General features: G+C 40.2%; 1 protein-coding gene across 1 annotated transcript; it reads right to left on the bottom strand.

Moving 5' to 3' along the window:
* Positions 1 to 564: 564 nt before the first annotated feature.
* Positions 565 to 13,411, bottom strand: LOC135480389 (rhomboid-related protein 2-like). Its single transcript, XM_064760217.1, has 8 exons — positions 12,856 to 13,411; positions 10,636 to 10,818; positions 9,283 to 9,437; positions 7,315 to 7,427; positions 4,401 to 4,501; positions 3,692 to 3,785; positions 2,943 to 3,035; positions 565 to 1,855 (listed from the first exon to the last, which is right to left on the bottom strand). Exons 1-8 carry the CDS (start codon positions 12,985 to 12,987, stop codon positions 1,686 to 1,688), a joined length of 1,041 nt encoding a protein of 346 aa, XP_064616287.1. The 5' UTR covers positions 12,988 to 13,411; the 3' UTR covers positions 565 to 1,685.
* Between the last annotated feature and the right edge of the window lie 3,077 nt (positions 13,412 to 16,488).

Here is a 16,488-nt window from a genome sequence, read left to right as displayed (position 1 = left end):
ACCCCGTTCACATCGGATTCCCGTACCACTCACCGGTAATGAAGTCACCGTGATACATGAATTATACATCAAAATTAATTATGTGAAGCCAGTAAGCACAACTGAAATATGTTAGACCTATAGGAAATTGGCTTTTTTGTGATGAACAGCACGGGAAAAATGAGAACCAGGTTCCATTAATATATCTCACAGAGTAGCAGAAAGTTGGATGTATATTAACACTAAAAAACTGAGTACGAATGCCCTCAGGACAAATCTTTTGGCTCTATTTTTCTCACGCTGAAAGTTACAGTTGATTTCGTGTTAGTCGTCATAAAAACTCATAAAATTTTATGGATGCGCTAGCGTGCACCTCAATATACATGGAATGTGTCAAGATGTTATTGTACAGTCTCTGCACGATGTTTTCTTTCACCATAAATCCCATCGCTTCATAAAGCTCAAGGTTTAACACGTTAAATAATAAACAAATACGCCTAAAGTAATAAATGTAAACACACCTACATAAAACAAGAATAAAACCCCTAAGGTTTTTAATTTATTTCACAAAAGCACAATCAAACTTAAGACATCCCATTTCTATTGAAACATTCTATACAAAGCACACACAGAATCTCTGTACGATGTTGAATTGAATATAGCACATTTTAATGTAAAACTTTCCATGATGAACTCTCGAAATGTATACATGCATTAAGTGGGACTATATTGCAAGAAATGTCATGAAGAATAACATTTTTGTGTACGAATACGAATGTTAGGAAAATATCGTTCAAATCGTTTCGGCGTCAACAAAATTTCACAAGGCATGACATCTGTGAATCTTGATGATGAGTATAAGCATGTAACACTCTTGCATACGTAACGATCATGACGGGATGAAACACGTTGCTGTTATTGCACTATTGAAAAAAAATATCTGTCTTTCCGTTCATTATAAATACCACGAGGACTCAATGGACACAAAATACTGTAAAGAGGCCGTTTCTCTTCATATCGTACATCCCATACGCTTGCACGTGGCTTCCTGTGTTAGGAAAGCTGCACGCATAACAAATGCCCACTTGGTGTTATAAGTGTGGTGAGATGGGTCATATTACAGATGTTGTTCATCAATGGTATTGGATAATACTATAATCTCCATCAGTGGTACAGTTCAGTATATTTTAATGAGAATAATCCTTATTCCCACGAGAAAAGTGTGCTTTACAAAGGAAGCTTTTTAACTACTAACGTATTTATTTATTTTACGGATATTTCAATTATATAACGATGGTCAGCATTATGGCAGAAGGAAACCGGGCAGAACCCGGGGGAAAATCCACGAGTAAAGTACTAGTACACCAAGAAGTGCACACAAGTAATAATCGAGAGTAATGAGAATAAAAGAACTATTATCGGCAGAATTTGAGACAATATCGTGACGACGAAAGTACATGATTATCGCTGTCTATCATCATCTTAGCAGTATAGGCCCAAATGTAATTACCCATGATTTACCACCGAATGGTTCCCCTAAACACAATATAGAATACTGGAGAAGACTTTCTTGTCAGCTCTTGATATTGTCCATTTTGAATCATACATTCATAACAGTATGCTGGCACCAGATGTTGATTTTCACCAGCGCATATTTAAACGCCTGACGCCGTTCACAGACAACGCTCTCCAGTTCTCTTGATCACTTAGTGACAACATGGCGACCAGTCCGTAGGTGGGTAGCCTTTGTAGAAGCCATTAAATAGCAATACAGCCACAAAACAGAGCAGGTACACGATAAGAGTAACCCAGCCGACCGTCTTCTCCCAAGGCTTGACATTGATGTTTTTCAAGAAAGGCACCCCGATCAGAAGGCCTGAAAGAAAATCAGGACTCGGTAAATTAATATCCCATCTTCCCAGTATTCATATATTTACTGATTTGTTTATTTATTTGATTTTTGGTGTTTCACTCCGTAATTAAGAATGGTTCAATAACACAACAGCGGCCCGAAGTAACCCACCGGTCTCTGTAAGGTAACTGATGAAGATGCGACGCATAGATTTTTAGCCACACAACAAGCTCAACGACTGTTAGGTAAAACTACAAAAACGACCACGCGGGATCTTTGTGTCGAAACAGACAGTCATATACCAGGGGTATAAATCAATATCCAGGGCAATAATCCCTAGGTCCATTCCTAAAGGTATAGACTGAAGACAGAATCATGCAAAGAGAAGCAGTAAATAGTTTTCAGCCATAATGGAAAGATGCAAGGTATGTTCTAGGTGAATTAGTGAAATCAGTATTCAAATCGTGTACCAAGCCAGCTTATCAGCTGTCGATAATAAAATATGTATCTCAGTAGCGCTCTGATTGCAGCTGTTCATATATCCAACGTGGTAACCTAATTCAACCCGGTGAATGTATGTGTCCCTTGTCCAGGGTTGAGCGGAAACAGACATGGAGCAGAGTGTCAGAGTAGACCGTCTTAATTATTTCTTTTTTATTTCTTTGATTGGCATTTTTTGCCATATTCAAGAATATTTCACTTATACGACGGCGACCAGCATTATGGCGGGAGGAAACGTGACAAAGCCCGGGGGAAACCCACGACCATGCGCAGTTTGCTCACAGACCTTTCCACGTTCGGCCGGAGACGACGCCAAGATGAGCTGATCTTGAACTCACAGCCACTGCATTGGTGAAAGGCGCCTGTGTCATTTCGCCGCGCTGGCGTGCTAACCATCTCGACCACGGAGGCCCCCTCGACCGCCTGATTCCACAAAGGCACCGTGAACATTACCATGAAGGGACCCCATGTCCGAGGCAGGAATTGACCCGCGCCTTCACCACTCGGCCATGACCCCACCCATCCCAACCTCGACTGAAGTGAAAATGTTAGTTAACTTCTAACAAACTAAGCTATGTTTCGTTGAATGTTGATTGAGTGAAAGACGTACCCGCCAAAAGTCCACCAATGTGGGCGCTGACTCCTATCTGATGAGAACCTTCGCCAAACCGTTTGTATAGTGCCATTCCAGTGTCTGCCAAAGCTGTGGACAAACATAACATACTCACTGATCAATTGATGGCAAATGAAAACTTGATGTCTTGTGATTGTTTCTCACGAAAGTGGGCAAGCATTCCACCTTAATATGATTTGGGCCCAAGTTGTGTGGTCATTGTACATGGGATACAAAAGCTTCGCTGCAAAAGCCCCGCAGACAAGGACACTAGCGGACAAAGCGCCGTCGGGCGTAACGGTATAACTATAGTGTAGGCTTGCTTGAGAAACAAATCTTTTCCCTGAAATTTACGCTTCACATTTCAAGTATAGCAAATTTCATATAGCAAAAATATGTATTGTGCATTCTACGTGGAAAGATTTGATTATCGTATATATTATTACTTCTGTAGAAAGTTAAACGCTATAATGCTTGAAACATGAACAGGTGCGAATTGCAGGAAGTCGAACTGGCCTTCGTATACAACTCAAAATGGACATGGGTTTTTAAAACGAAGTCACTTGTTTAATAAATGATGGGTATTGTGCACGCTGTATCGTGTAATCTAACAGTTTTCTGAGACATTTTGACGATGAAATGAACTTTTTGCCGAGCAAGGGGGTGGAGCGAGCTATTATGTGAAAATGAAATATTAGAGTGCAAACAAAAATGTCAATGAGGAGGATAACAGCCAATGTACCTACCCGTAGCTAAGACCACTGAGAGCCTGACTGGCGCACTGAGTAACATCCGGCAAAACCGACCGTCCCAGCATTTGTAATTCATCTCCTTCCAGTTCTGAAAAAAATCAATAAAAGTCCCACGTAAAGCTATATACGGTTCTTATAAATACTGAAGCACCACAGTGGAGAATACTATCGATAGCAACATCATGCTGACTTGACTTACTGGAAAAGAAACATGGGATGATTGTGCCAAATCTCTTAACTGCGAGAGGATTAGCTCGCCAGCAGGGCGCAATGGTCCAGGAGACCCCCACCAATACGGTAGCTGTAAGTTCAAGTCCAGTTCATGCTGCCGCCCTCTCTGGCCGTATGTGGTAAGGTCTCTCATGAACCTTCGGATGGTCGTGGGTTTACCCTGGACTCCATACACCATAATGCTGGCCGGCGTCGTATAAGTGAAATATTCTTCATAACGCACCAATGAAATCAAACAAACAAATAAATAAATATACCGTATCTAAGTTTTAACATTACTGGATCTCAATATTTCTGCTTGGGTATTATTTATAGCTGTCACACAACTAGGTGGCTGACAGTCTTCATTTTTCATCCTCCACTTTCACCACCCCGCGGAGTACGCGGTTGTAACCAAAGTGCAACCTCCGTGGGGTCGCTAAGGTTGCGGTTAAGATGGCCGGTATCAGCCACCGTAATAAGTTAAACTCACCGTGACAACAGCGGCCAGATGTGCGCCAATCAGAGCGTACCCACCACCGCTCGCTCCCGCCAGATCGACAGCGTGATCGGTCAGCGAGTGGGCTAGAGATCCTGTAACAGACATCGTTTGTATCTCTATACACTGAGGTGAAATATTTGACTGGAATTAAATCCCCACGTCGATTTGAGATTCATTTGTGGATGAATCCAAACCACCCCACTTAACCAAATGTTATTGCTTGCAACCAAATGCATGCACTGTTTTTTTAGTGTATGTATATCTGGTATAAGGGTGAAGACTAAACAAAAACTTTGCTAAACTCGTGCAAAACCAGAACATTACTCTTGCCGTAAGTTTTTTTTTCATTGAATGTGTACATAAAACAGGACCCGTTTTTATTAAGGAACTTAAGCCTTAAGTCGTAAATTGCAAGTCCTTAAAAAACCAAACTCAAAACAGTAAAGAATTGTGGTAAGAACAGCAATGTTCCGCAGTAAGGAATCGGTGAATATAAAACTTTCTAGAACAAATAGTTTCATTCATAGCTGTTTTTTTGACTTTAGTCTTAATCTATGTGTTGAAACATTCGTATACCAGCCAACAACCAATATGAACGTTCTATGTCAATAATCCCAAACCGACGAATAACACAAACCACCAAGGAGCTAACAAAGTATATACGAAAATAGGACGGAATCATGCAAAGAGAAGCAGTCAACAGTTTGCATTGATGCTGGAATGAGGAAAGGTATGTTCTACATGACTGAGTGAAATCAGTATGAGTATTAAGTAATTCTAGACTAGTGAATACTAAAAAATTGCAATGAACATCCCTGCATGTTTTTTTACCTAATTCTGCTTAAGCCATGGTGCTAGGGGCGTGCAAGTTGCTACTATTGATGCATTTACATGAACAGTTAGTGGAAAACCCTGACTGAGGTAAACTGACAAGGGGCTGTATTTCACCGGTTACGTGTGACCATTTTCCAGCTATCACACTGTCTTCGCAGCTCTGGGTTCACTCTCTGTGCTGTACGTCTTTAATTATACTGTATTCCTGTATAAACCAGGCTTCTGCTGGTGGACTAAGCATCACTTGTACGACCTGTCCCTTTGCATTGTTTTAACGTGATCGTATGTTAAATGTGATGACAACCCATCATTTTGAGCAACGCTAGACCAGTGACGTCTAATAAATTGCAATTAACATCACTGCATTTTTTTTACCTAATTCTGCTTAAGCCATGGTGCTAGGGAACGTAAAATATGTTACTATTCACGCATTTACATCAACAGTTAGAATAAAACCCCGACTGGGGCAAATTGACAAGAGACAGTATTTCTCCAGTTATGTGGGACCACTTGCCAGCGATCACACTATCGTTGATGCTCTGGGTTTACTCTCTGTGCTGTACGTGTTTAATTACATCCAAATCGTGTACCTTGGTGGAATATCGGTTGTCGATATCAAAATATGTATCTCAGTTGCGCTTTGATTGCGCATGACACCATCATGAAGCAGAGCGTCTGAGCGTCCGTTCATACTTACTAACAAGAGAATTATACTCACTGTAAAACTTAAGAAACTTGGAGTAAAGGCGTTTGATGAACTAACCTGGTGATACTAGTGTTTGCAGTAATAACTTGTGACGTTGACTGAAATCGTCAAACAAGACGCAGGATCTTACAAATGATACAAGGCGAGATATGTACACACCATGCACGTAGGACCTTTTGGTATACTGATGTCCAAGTAAGGATAATTTACAATGTTAAAATCGAAACGATAGATCCAGGTAAGATGTACCATCTGGATTCATTGTAGTTTACTTTAAATCCAGCGAAGATGGGTAAATGTCTTTCACAGCATTTGCTACATACGGGTTGTTGAAAACTAGCAGATCATCAATATACTGTTTAGTGAATGAGACAGACGTTTGACGCTCTTTAGGCGTTTGATAAATGCGGGCTCTACTGACAGACTAATAATCCTCAAGGCCCGTCATGTTTGCCATGTTTTTTGATATTGATATTGTTTTTTAAATGTGATGAAAGCATAGCATTTTGAGTAATTATAGACCTGTGACGTGAAATAAATTGCTGATGACAATTCTGAATAGTTTTTACCTCATTCTGCTCAGGCCACAGTGTTAGGGGCTGTGTAAGTTGTTACATAAATCTCATAAAGCTTTACCATCAACATTAAGTTGACAAGAGGCCACATTTCACCGGTAATATCTGCGACCACTTGCCACATGTCGTACTATCGTTGCTGCTCTGCTTTTACCGGGCATGATGTAGCTGTTTTGCTTGTATTTTCTCAGCGTGATGGAACTCTACCCAATGACTTTCCACAATGATAAGTGATATTAACTGGCTTTTCACTTACACAAAACAAGAGGGTAAATTTGTGGTGCGCGTAAATCACGCTCAAAGGAGCTGGTCTTCAGACTTCTTGCCTTGCTGTTTGTGACAAGTACATGACCCTTGTAATTTAAGTATTTTTGATTGGTTTGAGGACTGGCCACCAAGTTTGCTTGGCAGCTTAAACAAATGGTCACTTTCGACACCGTTTTAGTTCATTCTAGTGCATTCTTGTAGCAAGCCAACATATAAGCATGGCACGCCAAACGACAACCGAATTGACAATCCATCCAATCACAGCACACTGGTGCTGTCGTCATAGTAAAAAAGAATGACCAGCCCAAGAATATTTCTGTATTTCGGTTACGTTTTATGGGAGTTCGATTTAAGTTTAAAGTATATTCGTTTGTTCATTTCCTTGGCGTGTAACATCGTTTTCATTTGCTGGAAACCCAAGACTGTGTTCGGGAAAGAACAGCGGTCAGAGAAAAACTTTCTTTTACAAAATTTACCTAAATTCTGTGGGTAGAGAGGACACATACAAACATATAGTGCATACCTGAGATAACGCCTATGAGGTAGATGATGGGCACACGCCACCAAGAGTGGACCCACTCCAATGGAACCCCCAACACTAGCTGGATGATAACATTAAATGTCAGGTGAAGATAGCTGCCAAGAGATGAGGTCGTAGAACATAAGATTTACTAGATGTTACTAGATTTACTAAACAAACTTCACTGACAAACTAATGTCTCCTTAGCACTGAATACGTGAGCTGCTTCTGTGGAGTACCGGCGGCCTCCTTTGTCCAGGAGGTTTGTACGCCAATGCGGCGCAATGAACCAGGAGCCTCGCACCAATGCACTCGCTGTGAGTTCAAGCTCCGCTCATGTGGGATTGACTGCCAGCGGATGGCCATGGGTTCCCCCGGGCTCTGCCCGGTTTCCTCCCACCATAATTCTGGCCGTCGTCGTATAAGTGAAATATTCCTGATTACGGTGAAAAACACCAGTGAAATAAATTTAAGCCAGCTAACCCCTTACTTTGCTAAGTCGCTTTATTACCGGCGGCCTCTTTTGTCGAGGTGGTTAGTACGCCAATGCGGCGCAATGAACCAGGAGACTCGCAACAATGCACTCGCTGTGAGTTCAAGCTCCGCTCATGTGGGAGGGACTGCCAGCGGATGGCCGTGGGTTTCCCCCGGGCTCTGCCCAGTTTCCTCCCACCAAAATCCTGACCGTCGTAATACAAGTGAAATATTTCTGAGTACGGTGAAAAACACCAGTCAAATAAATAAATAAATTTAAGCCAGCTAAAACCTTATTTTGCTAACTCGCTTTATTAATAAAGGAGAATAGATACCTGAAAGAATATACCTTTATATCGTGAATGAGCGCGAGGAGTTGTCAGCACATACTTGTCCCCCTTACCCTATATTGTGAAAGGGCGCGAGGACTTGTCAGCACATAGTTGTCCCCCTTACCCTGTATTGTGAAAGGGCGCGAGGCGTTGTCAGCACATAGTTGTCCCTTTTACCCTACATTGTGAATGAGCGCCCGGAGTTGTCAGCACATAGTTGTCCCCCTTTCCCCTATATTGTGAATGAGCGCCTGGTATTGTCAGCACATAGTTGTCCCTTTTACCCTACATTGTGAATGAGCGCGAGGAGTTGTCAGCACATAGTTGTCCTTTTACCCTACATTGTGAATGAGCGCCTGGTATTGTCAGCACATAGTTGTCCTTCTTACCCTATATTGTGAAAGGGCGCCCGGAGTTGTCAGCACATTGTTGTCCTTCTTACCCTATATTGTGAAAGGGCGCCCGGACTTGTCAGCACACAAATGTCCCTCTTACCCTATATTGTGAAAGGGCGCCCGGAGCTGTCAGCACATAGTTGTCCGTCTTACCCTATATTGTGAAAGGGCGCCCGGACTTGTCAGCACATAGTTGTCCCTCTTACCCTATATTGTGAATGGGCGCCCGGAGTTGTCAGCACATAGTTGTCCTTCTTACCCTATATTGTGAATGAGCGCCTGGACTTGTCAACACATAGATGTCCCTCTTACCCTATATTGTGAATGAGCGCCTGGACTTGTCAGCACATAGTTGTCCTTCTTACCCTATATTGTGAAAGGGCGCCCGGAGTTTTCAGCACATAGTTATCCCTCTTACCCTATATTGTGAATGAGCGCCCGGAGTTGTCAGCACATAGATTTCCTTCTTACCCTATATTGTGAATGAGCGCCCGGGCTTGTCAGCACATAGATGTCCCTCTTACCCTATATTGTGAATGAGCGCTCGGACTTGTCAGCACACAAATGTCCTTCTTTCCCTATATTGTGAATGAGCGCCCGGACTTGTCAGCACATAGATGTCCTTCTTACCCCATATGAATGAGCATATAAGTTAGCTAAACCCTTACTTCGTTAACCCACTAACCCGCAAGGACGAATGGATAGTTGGAAGGACCAATCATCTGCTGAATGAATCTTTGGGGTTTTCAATACAGACTTGTCTCCCTTACCCTATATGGATGAACATGTAGGTGATGAATCTCCAGGCTTCGTATCTCCGGTCCGCCTTGTAGATGAGTGGACTGTAGGTGGGCACTCCAGACATGGCCGTCACTGGTGTACCGTTATTCGCCAGCTCCACGGCGTACACGATAAAGACTATGATCTGAGATCAAGCGGAAACATACATAAACAGTTTAGCAAAGATCTGATGAACCAGCATTAAACTGCGATCACTGCACTTTCTTTAGCTAATTCTGCTTGTGAGCGTTTAATTTGCTGGTATAATAATCGTTTATATGAACAGATGCAATGAAACCTGTTTGCGTCACCATTTGCCAACCATCACATGCAGAGTCGTCGCTGCCCTGATTTTACTCTCCATGCTGTAGTTATATCAGTGGGAAGCAGTGTGGTCTCCGGCAAACTTCATGCAATATGACACCTAGGAACACTAGAGAGCTTATATTTCCGCCTGGCCAGAGGTAACAATAGAAGAAGGGGATTCCCAGAAATAACAACAGAAAAAGGGGATTCCCAGAGATAACAATAGAAGGGGATTCCAGAGATAACAACAGAAAAAGGGGATTCCCAGAGATAACAATAGAAGGGGATTCAGAAAACGTCCCGTTTGTCTGGACAAACACGATGTCTAGTGTGACTTTGGGAATGAAAAGTACCTTGACCACTCGTAGTTTATAATGGTCTTTCATCTGACAGATACTTGATTGTAGTGTTTTCTTTGTCTTTACAAGGAGAACATCAGAATAAGAACAAACGAGTGACATTTCTCAGAAATTCCACAGAAAACCATCACACATCACACAACATTCTCTTTAAACAGGGCCACTGATAAACCTGTAATAACAGTAGAACAGCTATGCCAGAGTGATGTCCCCTGACAGTACGTTGCTATCCAAGAATTTATTGATATCCATTTTATATGAGTTTATTCCGTTATCTTTCACCACAATACATTAACGTCTATTTACTCAGAAATCTTTTAACTTTTATGACTAGGACCTAACGCAACACAGACATTACTTCAAAAACCTGAGATATTTTACTAGAGTGTGAAGGAGTAGATCTAAACAGCCGCCATGATTCTTTTTTTCTCTGACGTACATAGTAAATCTAGAAATCAACTTTTAAGACCAAATTCTTACGAACCATGGGATATGCCATGCCAAAGAAACCGGAAACAATGTCTCGGTTATACAACATCCCAAAAATAAAAAGGCAAGCTTTTTAAACAGTATGATGAATACTCTGTCGATGCATATATGCATTTGGTCTAGCGTAGTCTTTTCTTTTAACACTGAATAAATACGTGGAAAAAAGCTTCCAGGATGAGATCTACTCACCTGTGATAAACTGATAATGAACATGGACAATGGGGGAGGACACCATCTGTATCGACTGAGAAAATCCTTCTCCTCGGGTCCGGGGACAATACAATGGGCACAGACAACGACCAACGGATTCACTTCCTTCCCATCAACTTCGTCCCACTGGGTGCGGCCATCTGCTGTGTCCACAATTTCCACCTGACAGAAGAATTAGACATTTGTTAACCATAAGGTTTCTTATTTGTTTATTGTTTATTGTCATTCGCAAGAATTTTCCATTTATACAATGGCCGTCATGATCAGCATTATGAGTGGAGGAAACTAGAGTGGTGGAATAAACCAACAACCGTTGGCAAATTACTGGCAAACTTTCCCATCTGTGACGTACATATATGCACACAATATTAGTGGAAGACAAGTGTGTCTTCCGAACATATGACTGTCCACATGACCTCACCAGTAACATTCACCGCTTATTGTCACCCAGGCCTCGCAAGCAGTGAATTTATTTATTATTTCATTGGTGTTTTACGCCGCGCTCAAGAATATTTTACTTATCCGAAAATTATAAATTTCGTAAATTCTACATATTGAAAATAAGAAACAATATACAGGCGCCAAGTATCAGTTGAATGTTTCGGAGAGTGACATAAAAGACCATCAAATAAAAATATAAATAAATAAATAAAATATATGATTTATAAGCTAAATTTTATTTAACTTAAAATGCGAGTTGCATAGTATAGACTGAATGAGAATGGAACTTGTAGGGACAGGAGACAATGTAATTTTCCAACACTGCACTGACTGTCCATGCTGATTTGCTCACCAGTACACATGGATATTTCTACATATCCAGTGAGGTGCTGATCATGACGGTATAGTATGTATAAGGAGTCGTGTATGTATAACAACTGGCGATGGCGTCAATATAGGTTCAGTAATTTTCAAATGTGGTGGTTCACAAAAAACAGGAATGGGAGAGTATTTGACGCTGAATTAATTCACAAAGATCTATTGCCTTTTGTGCCGTCGATTCTCTGGAGCGGATCACATCCGGGAGAGCTTAGGAATGTTGGAACGTTGTAATGTTTCAAGGAAGTTGTTATTCCATAAACCAACCATAATGCGGGCCGGTGTCACATAAGTGAAATGTTCTTGCGTACGGAGTAAAAGACCAAGCAAATAAATAAACAAAAATAACCTTAACTGTGCACCTGAAATCACTAAGCACACCTTATACTGTATAATTTGCGTACAGTGTTACAGATTCGAGCAAAATAATCCACCCTTACTGTATAGCCTAGCTATATAAAATTGCACAATATAGAGTCAATGCACATGGATGTTTGTGAACGCTCTGCAACTTCAGAAACTAGAATTCGCCGAATAAGCACCTGTCTGATTTCATTACATATTTACCAACACCTGAAAATGTATAATATATTTACATTTGCGTGCATGTGTATTAAAGTACAATTCTATAAGATCCAATGTCCGTCAGCATACATGGGAATTAATCAACCTGAGGATGGTCATGGGGCATTGCTGCCGTCATATATAAGTGAAATATTCTTGAGCACGGCGCAAAACACCAAACAAATTTATTTACTTATTTATTTGATTAGTGTTTTGCGCCGTACTCAAGAATATTTCACTTATACGACGGCGGCCAGCATTATGCTGGGTGGAAACCGGGCAGAGCCCAGAAAAAACCCACCACCATGCGCAGGTTGCTGACAGACCTTCCCACGTGCGGCCGGAGATGAGCTGGACTTGAACTCACTGCGGCCGCATTGGTGAGAGGCTCCTAGGTCATTACGCTGCACTTGCGCGCTAACCAAGTGAGCCACGGAGTCCAATACCAATCAAATAAATAACTGACTAACTATAAGATGTAAAAAACACAAAACAGTCTTTATCTCTTGTCTTAAAGATACTCATGTTTTTATAATTTAACAGGGTGTATCTAACATTTAGGAAAACACACTCCGCTGTTAGCAGAAAACTTACATATTTATTATACATATATAGGCCAAGAAAAACGATAACCTTGTTAAACATACAACGTTTTATTCAGCGGCCTATTACCGCTTTTGAGCTCATTTTGAATAAAATTGAGCGCATTTAAAATGGTTACCCCTTTTTTTCTTTGCATTCATTTTGAATAAAATTGTGCGCGTCTTTTTCTTCTGAATATATACAGTTATTATGACAACACGCAAGTGTCCTTACCGTCGTTTCGCTTACTTGAAGACCTCTCCGTGGAGGTCCCTTAGTCTTCATCATTATCTCTTCGTGGCCCTCATCCTCCTGATAATGACCTTTACGCTGACCTTTATCCTTGCGTTGACCTTTTCGCGACATGCTGAATGGTGTATCACCGTATGTCTGTCTGTCCAAGCAATACCAAGTTCTCTCCACTTACTCTCAGTCACGCCCTCACTTCACAACGACCAAAAACCTGCATATGTGATACCACAGTTAAGAAAGAAGCTTCTTTTTTTTCACCTGTAGCCTTAAACAGGGATTGGTGAAACGTACTATACTCAACAGTTAGTTTATGAGACATGTATGAATAGAAATAATTTATTTATTTATTTGACTGGTGTTTTACGCCGTACTCAAGAATATTTCACTTATACGACGACGGCCAGCATTATGATGGGAGAAAACCCGGGGAAAACCCACGACCATTTGGTGAAAAATAAGCTTGATTGATTCATTTTATTGTTTCCTGTCATAGTTGTGATTGCGGATTAAAGTCAGGCGCCTGTGTGTGAGGTACCAATCTGAATAAACTCAGATGGATATGTAGTCGTCAGATGGATATTTCTACATATCCAGTGAGGTACATGGCGTCGAGCAGTAGTTGTCATATGGATATTTCTACATATCCAGTGAGGTACATGGCGTAGAGCAGTAGTTGTCAGATGGATATTTCTACATATCCAGTCAGGTACATGGTGTAGAGCAGTGGTTTACTATAGACTATACAGGCAGTTCGGCTTCCTCCACCCATACACTTGACCGCCGTCTTATCTAAACAGGTGAAAAAAGTCTGAGTACAGCATTCAACACCAATCAAATAAATAAATAAGTAAATTAATAAATCAATAAATCAAATACATAAAATAAATAAATAAAACAAAAAAATATGAGGAAAAAATCTGCATGTATGTTATGTTCAAGTTCATGTATTTATGCAAAGGCCACACGAGCTTCCTGGACCGTTTGTTGTTTCCAAGGACTCAGACGTATACCCAGGGGAATCTATACAAATTCACTGTCCAAGGCGGGGTTAGAACCCGCACCCTGCATGTCCTAGTGATTGAAAGATTTTAAAGGTTTTCATTGCAGACTTAAATTTAATGAAAAACTTAATCCAGGCTTAAGTATATGGGACCGAGTGTTGTTTATCAAGTACAGCGGGCCGATGTAAATGAAAATTCGTCACACATCCTACAGCAGCATGTGAGGGTTTGAAGGACGCAAAAACTGTCTTACAGTAACATGCGCGAGTTTGAAGGACCCCACAACTGTCCTACAGTAACCTGTGCGAGTTTGAAGTGCACAAAAACTGTCCTACAGTAACATGCGCGAGTTTGAAGGACCCCACAACTGTCCTACAGTAACCTGTGCGAGTTTGAAGTGCACAAAAACTGTCCTACAGTCGCCTGTACGATCTCTGAAGCACCCCACAACTGTCCTACAGTAAGATGTGCGAGTTTAAAAGACACAAAAACTGACCTACAGTAATCTCTGTGAGCCTTAAGTACATAAAAACAGGTCTAGAGCAACCTGTGCGAGTTGGAAGGACATAAAAACTGTCCTTCAGTAACCTTTACGAATTTGGACACAAAAAAGAAGGGAAATTCACGTTTCATAATTACTTCCAATAAATATTACTATTTCATTTGCGTGTCATTGGAAATTAACCCCACTTCATGGTTGTTCTGTATAAAGATATGAAGAAAAATATTTCAAATCTTTATTTTAGAAAATAAAAATAAAATAAAAAACCCCCAAATAATAAAAGCAACCCGACACCCATCTCTTCAACGGGTACATCTCCATGCATGAATGTTGTTAGGCCCCTAAACACATCTTAATTTCATTGCTTTATATACAAATAAAGGGTTACAATATAATTGCTTTTGAAATGTCTGTTAGGCTTTTTAATTAGTGTATATATATAGTTGTAAGGATGTGAACTTTTAAATATGTACAATCCTGCACGAACTATAGTATGTGCTATCCATTTTTCTGTCTTTCTGGCAAGAGACCTGAATTCTGCTCACATGTGGGTACATCTCTGTGCGTCAAAATTCATGTGATGTTCGTGATTGTCAACTTACAAAATGCAAACATGCTCGGTAAAGATAAATATACACATAAATCCAACGTATATGAATGTTTGTATACGTGTATACTTATCGATGGTCAGACACATATGCACATATATATATATATATATTTACATAAGTTGAATGTGAAATGTAAAACACCGCCTTGCCGTTAAAAGACAACAACAACAACAAAAAAAACAACAAAAAAACAAGAACAAGTCTAGACCAAATGTATATACGCATGGATAAAGTATCACTCAGAAAGTTTAAAAAGCATAACTTTTTTGATTTTTGTGAAATTGCACAATGGAAGTATCGCAGTTCAAAGTAAGTAGAATTGCGCACAATGAGATAATCGAAAACACCAACCAGGCACGAGTTATTTGTATAACCCCAAGACGCAGCTCGTTCTCGGTTTTTGCCTTTTAACCATACGTGTTTCTGGTTACCCTAACATGGTGCATGCCGCGGCCTCGAAAGAATTCCGGATTAAAACTTGGTTTATAAGGCTACTAAACACGTCAAAAAAAAAGAGTTGCGGTAGTTTATGTTCATTTGCATCTCTTTTCTAAAATAAATCCAACAGGTTATAATATTTGTTGTCTTTTCTTTGAACAAAAGGTCCAAAGCTATAGGCCTATAGTCGTGCTCTTTCCTGTAGTACGTCACACTTGATGGAACAACGGCGTTATAACAGAAAACGATGTGTTTTAACTGCGATTTGACATCTGTGTATAGCTCGTCAGCGTACCGTTATATTTCGTTTCATAAACATAAATTTACATTATATCAATTACATATGGCCCTATAGCATTTGTTGACTCCCACTAAGCCTTTTTAATACGAATGGAAGATACCATTAAAGTAAATGAAAGGTAAAATATGACGTTAGATTCATCTTACAGACAAATGAAAACTATGAGTAAAAATGATTTCCTTTAATTTTTTTTTAGATTTTTAAGAGTGCTGAAATTCAATTTAAACATTTGAAAACTATGGTGGGTTTTATGAGCCATATTGACGGTATCTACGAACTCTGACGTCACATCACCTTTTTTCCTGCTGTTCACCAGAAGGAAGGAATTTTTGGGAACATCATTTCAGTAATCTTTGACTCATAGGTAAAAAGAATTATTCTAACATTCTTTGTCGTGATTAGAGCTGGAAAAACCTCCTATGACGTCAGAGTTCCTAACCTCTGATAGTATTGTCCATAAAACTCACCTTAGAATTCTAGTTTGATCACCTTTAATTCTTTTCACAAAAATATAAAAAAAATAAATGAAAGTATATTTATGTAGTTTTAAGGGATCTATTTAGTGATGCCTACTTCCATTTTTGGATGTCTTTTGCTTTAAATTATCGTTATCATGCAGTCCCCGTGTACGAGTTACTTTCAAAAAAAAAGATGGTTAATAAAAGTATTAACAAAGGAGGAAGTCATTACTGTGATGATCTCTCTTGAAATCGATATCTGCATCCACTGAAATAACTGGAGTTTATTTATTTATCTGATTGG

The sequence above is a fragment of the Liolophura sinensis genome, chromosome 13 (assembly GCF_032854445.1).
Source record: "Liolophura sinensis isolate JHLJ2023 chromosome 13, CUHK_Ljap_v2, whole genome shotgun sequence".
NCBI classification, from domain to species: Eukaryota; Metazoa; Mollusca; class Polyplacophora; order Chitonida; family Chitonidae; genus Liolophura; species Liolophura sinensis.
The sequence above is the reverse complement of the archived record's forward strand: the minus strand, read 5'-3'. Positions and strand labels throughout refer to the sequence as shown.

Excerpts from the sequence above, each read along its gene's own strand:
- LOC135480389 (XM_064760217.1), bottom strand. The coding sequence starts at position 12,987 with ATGTCGCGAAAAGGTCAACGCAAGGATAAAGGTCAGCGTAAAGGTCAT. Across the intron at positions 3,786-4,400 it reads ATCTGGCCGCTGTTGTCACG|AACTGGAAGGAGATGAATTA; the intron begins GTGAGTTTAACT and ends GATTTTTTTCAG. Across the intron at positions 3,036-3,691 it reads CTCAGTGGTCTTAGCTACGG|CTTTGGCAGACACTGGAATG; the intron begins GTAGGTACATTG and ends GTTTGTCCACAG.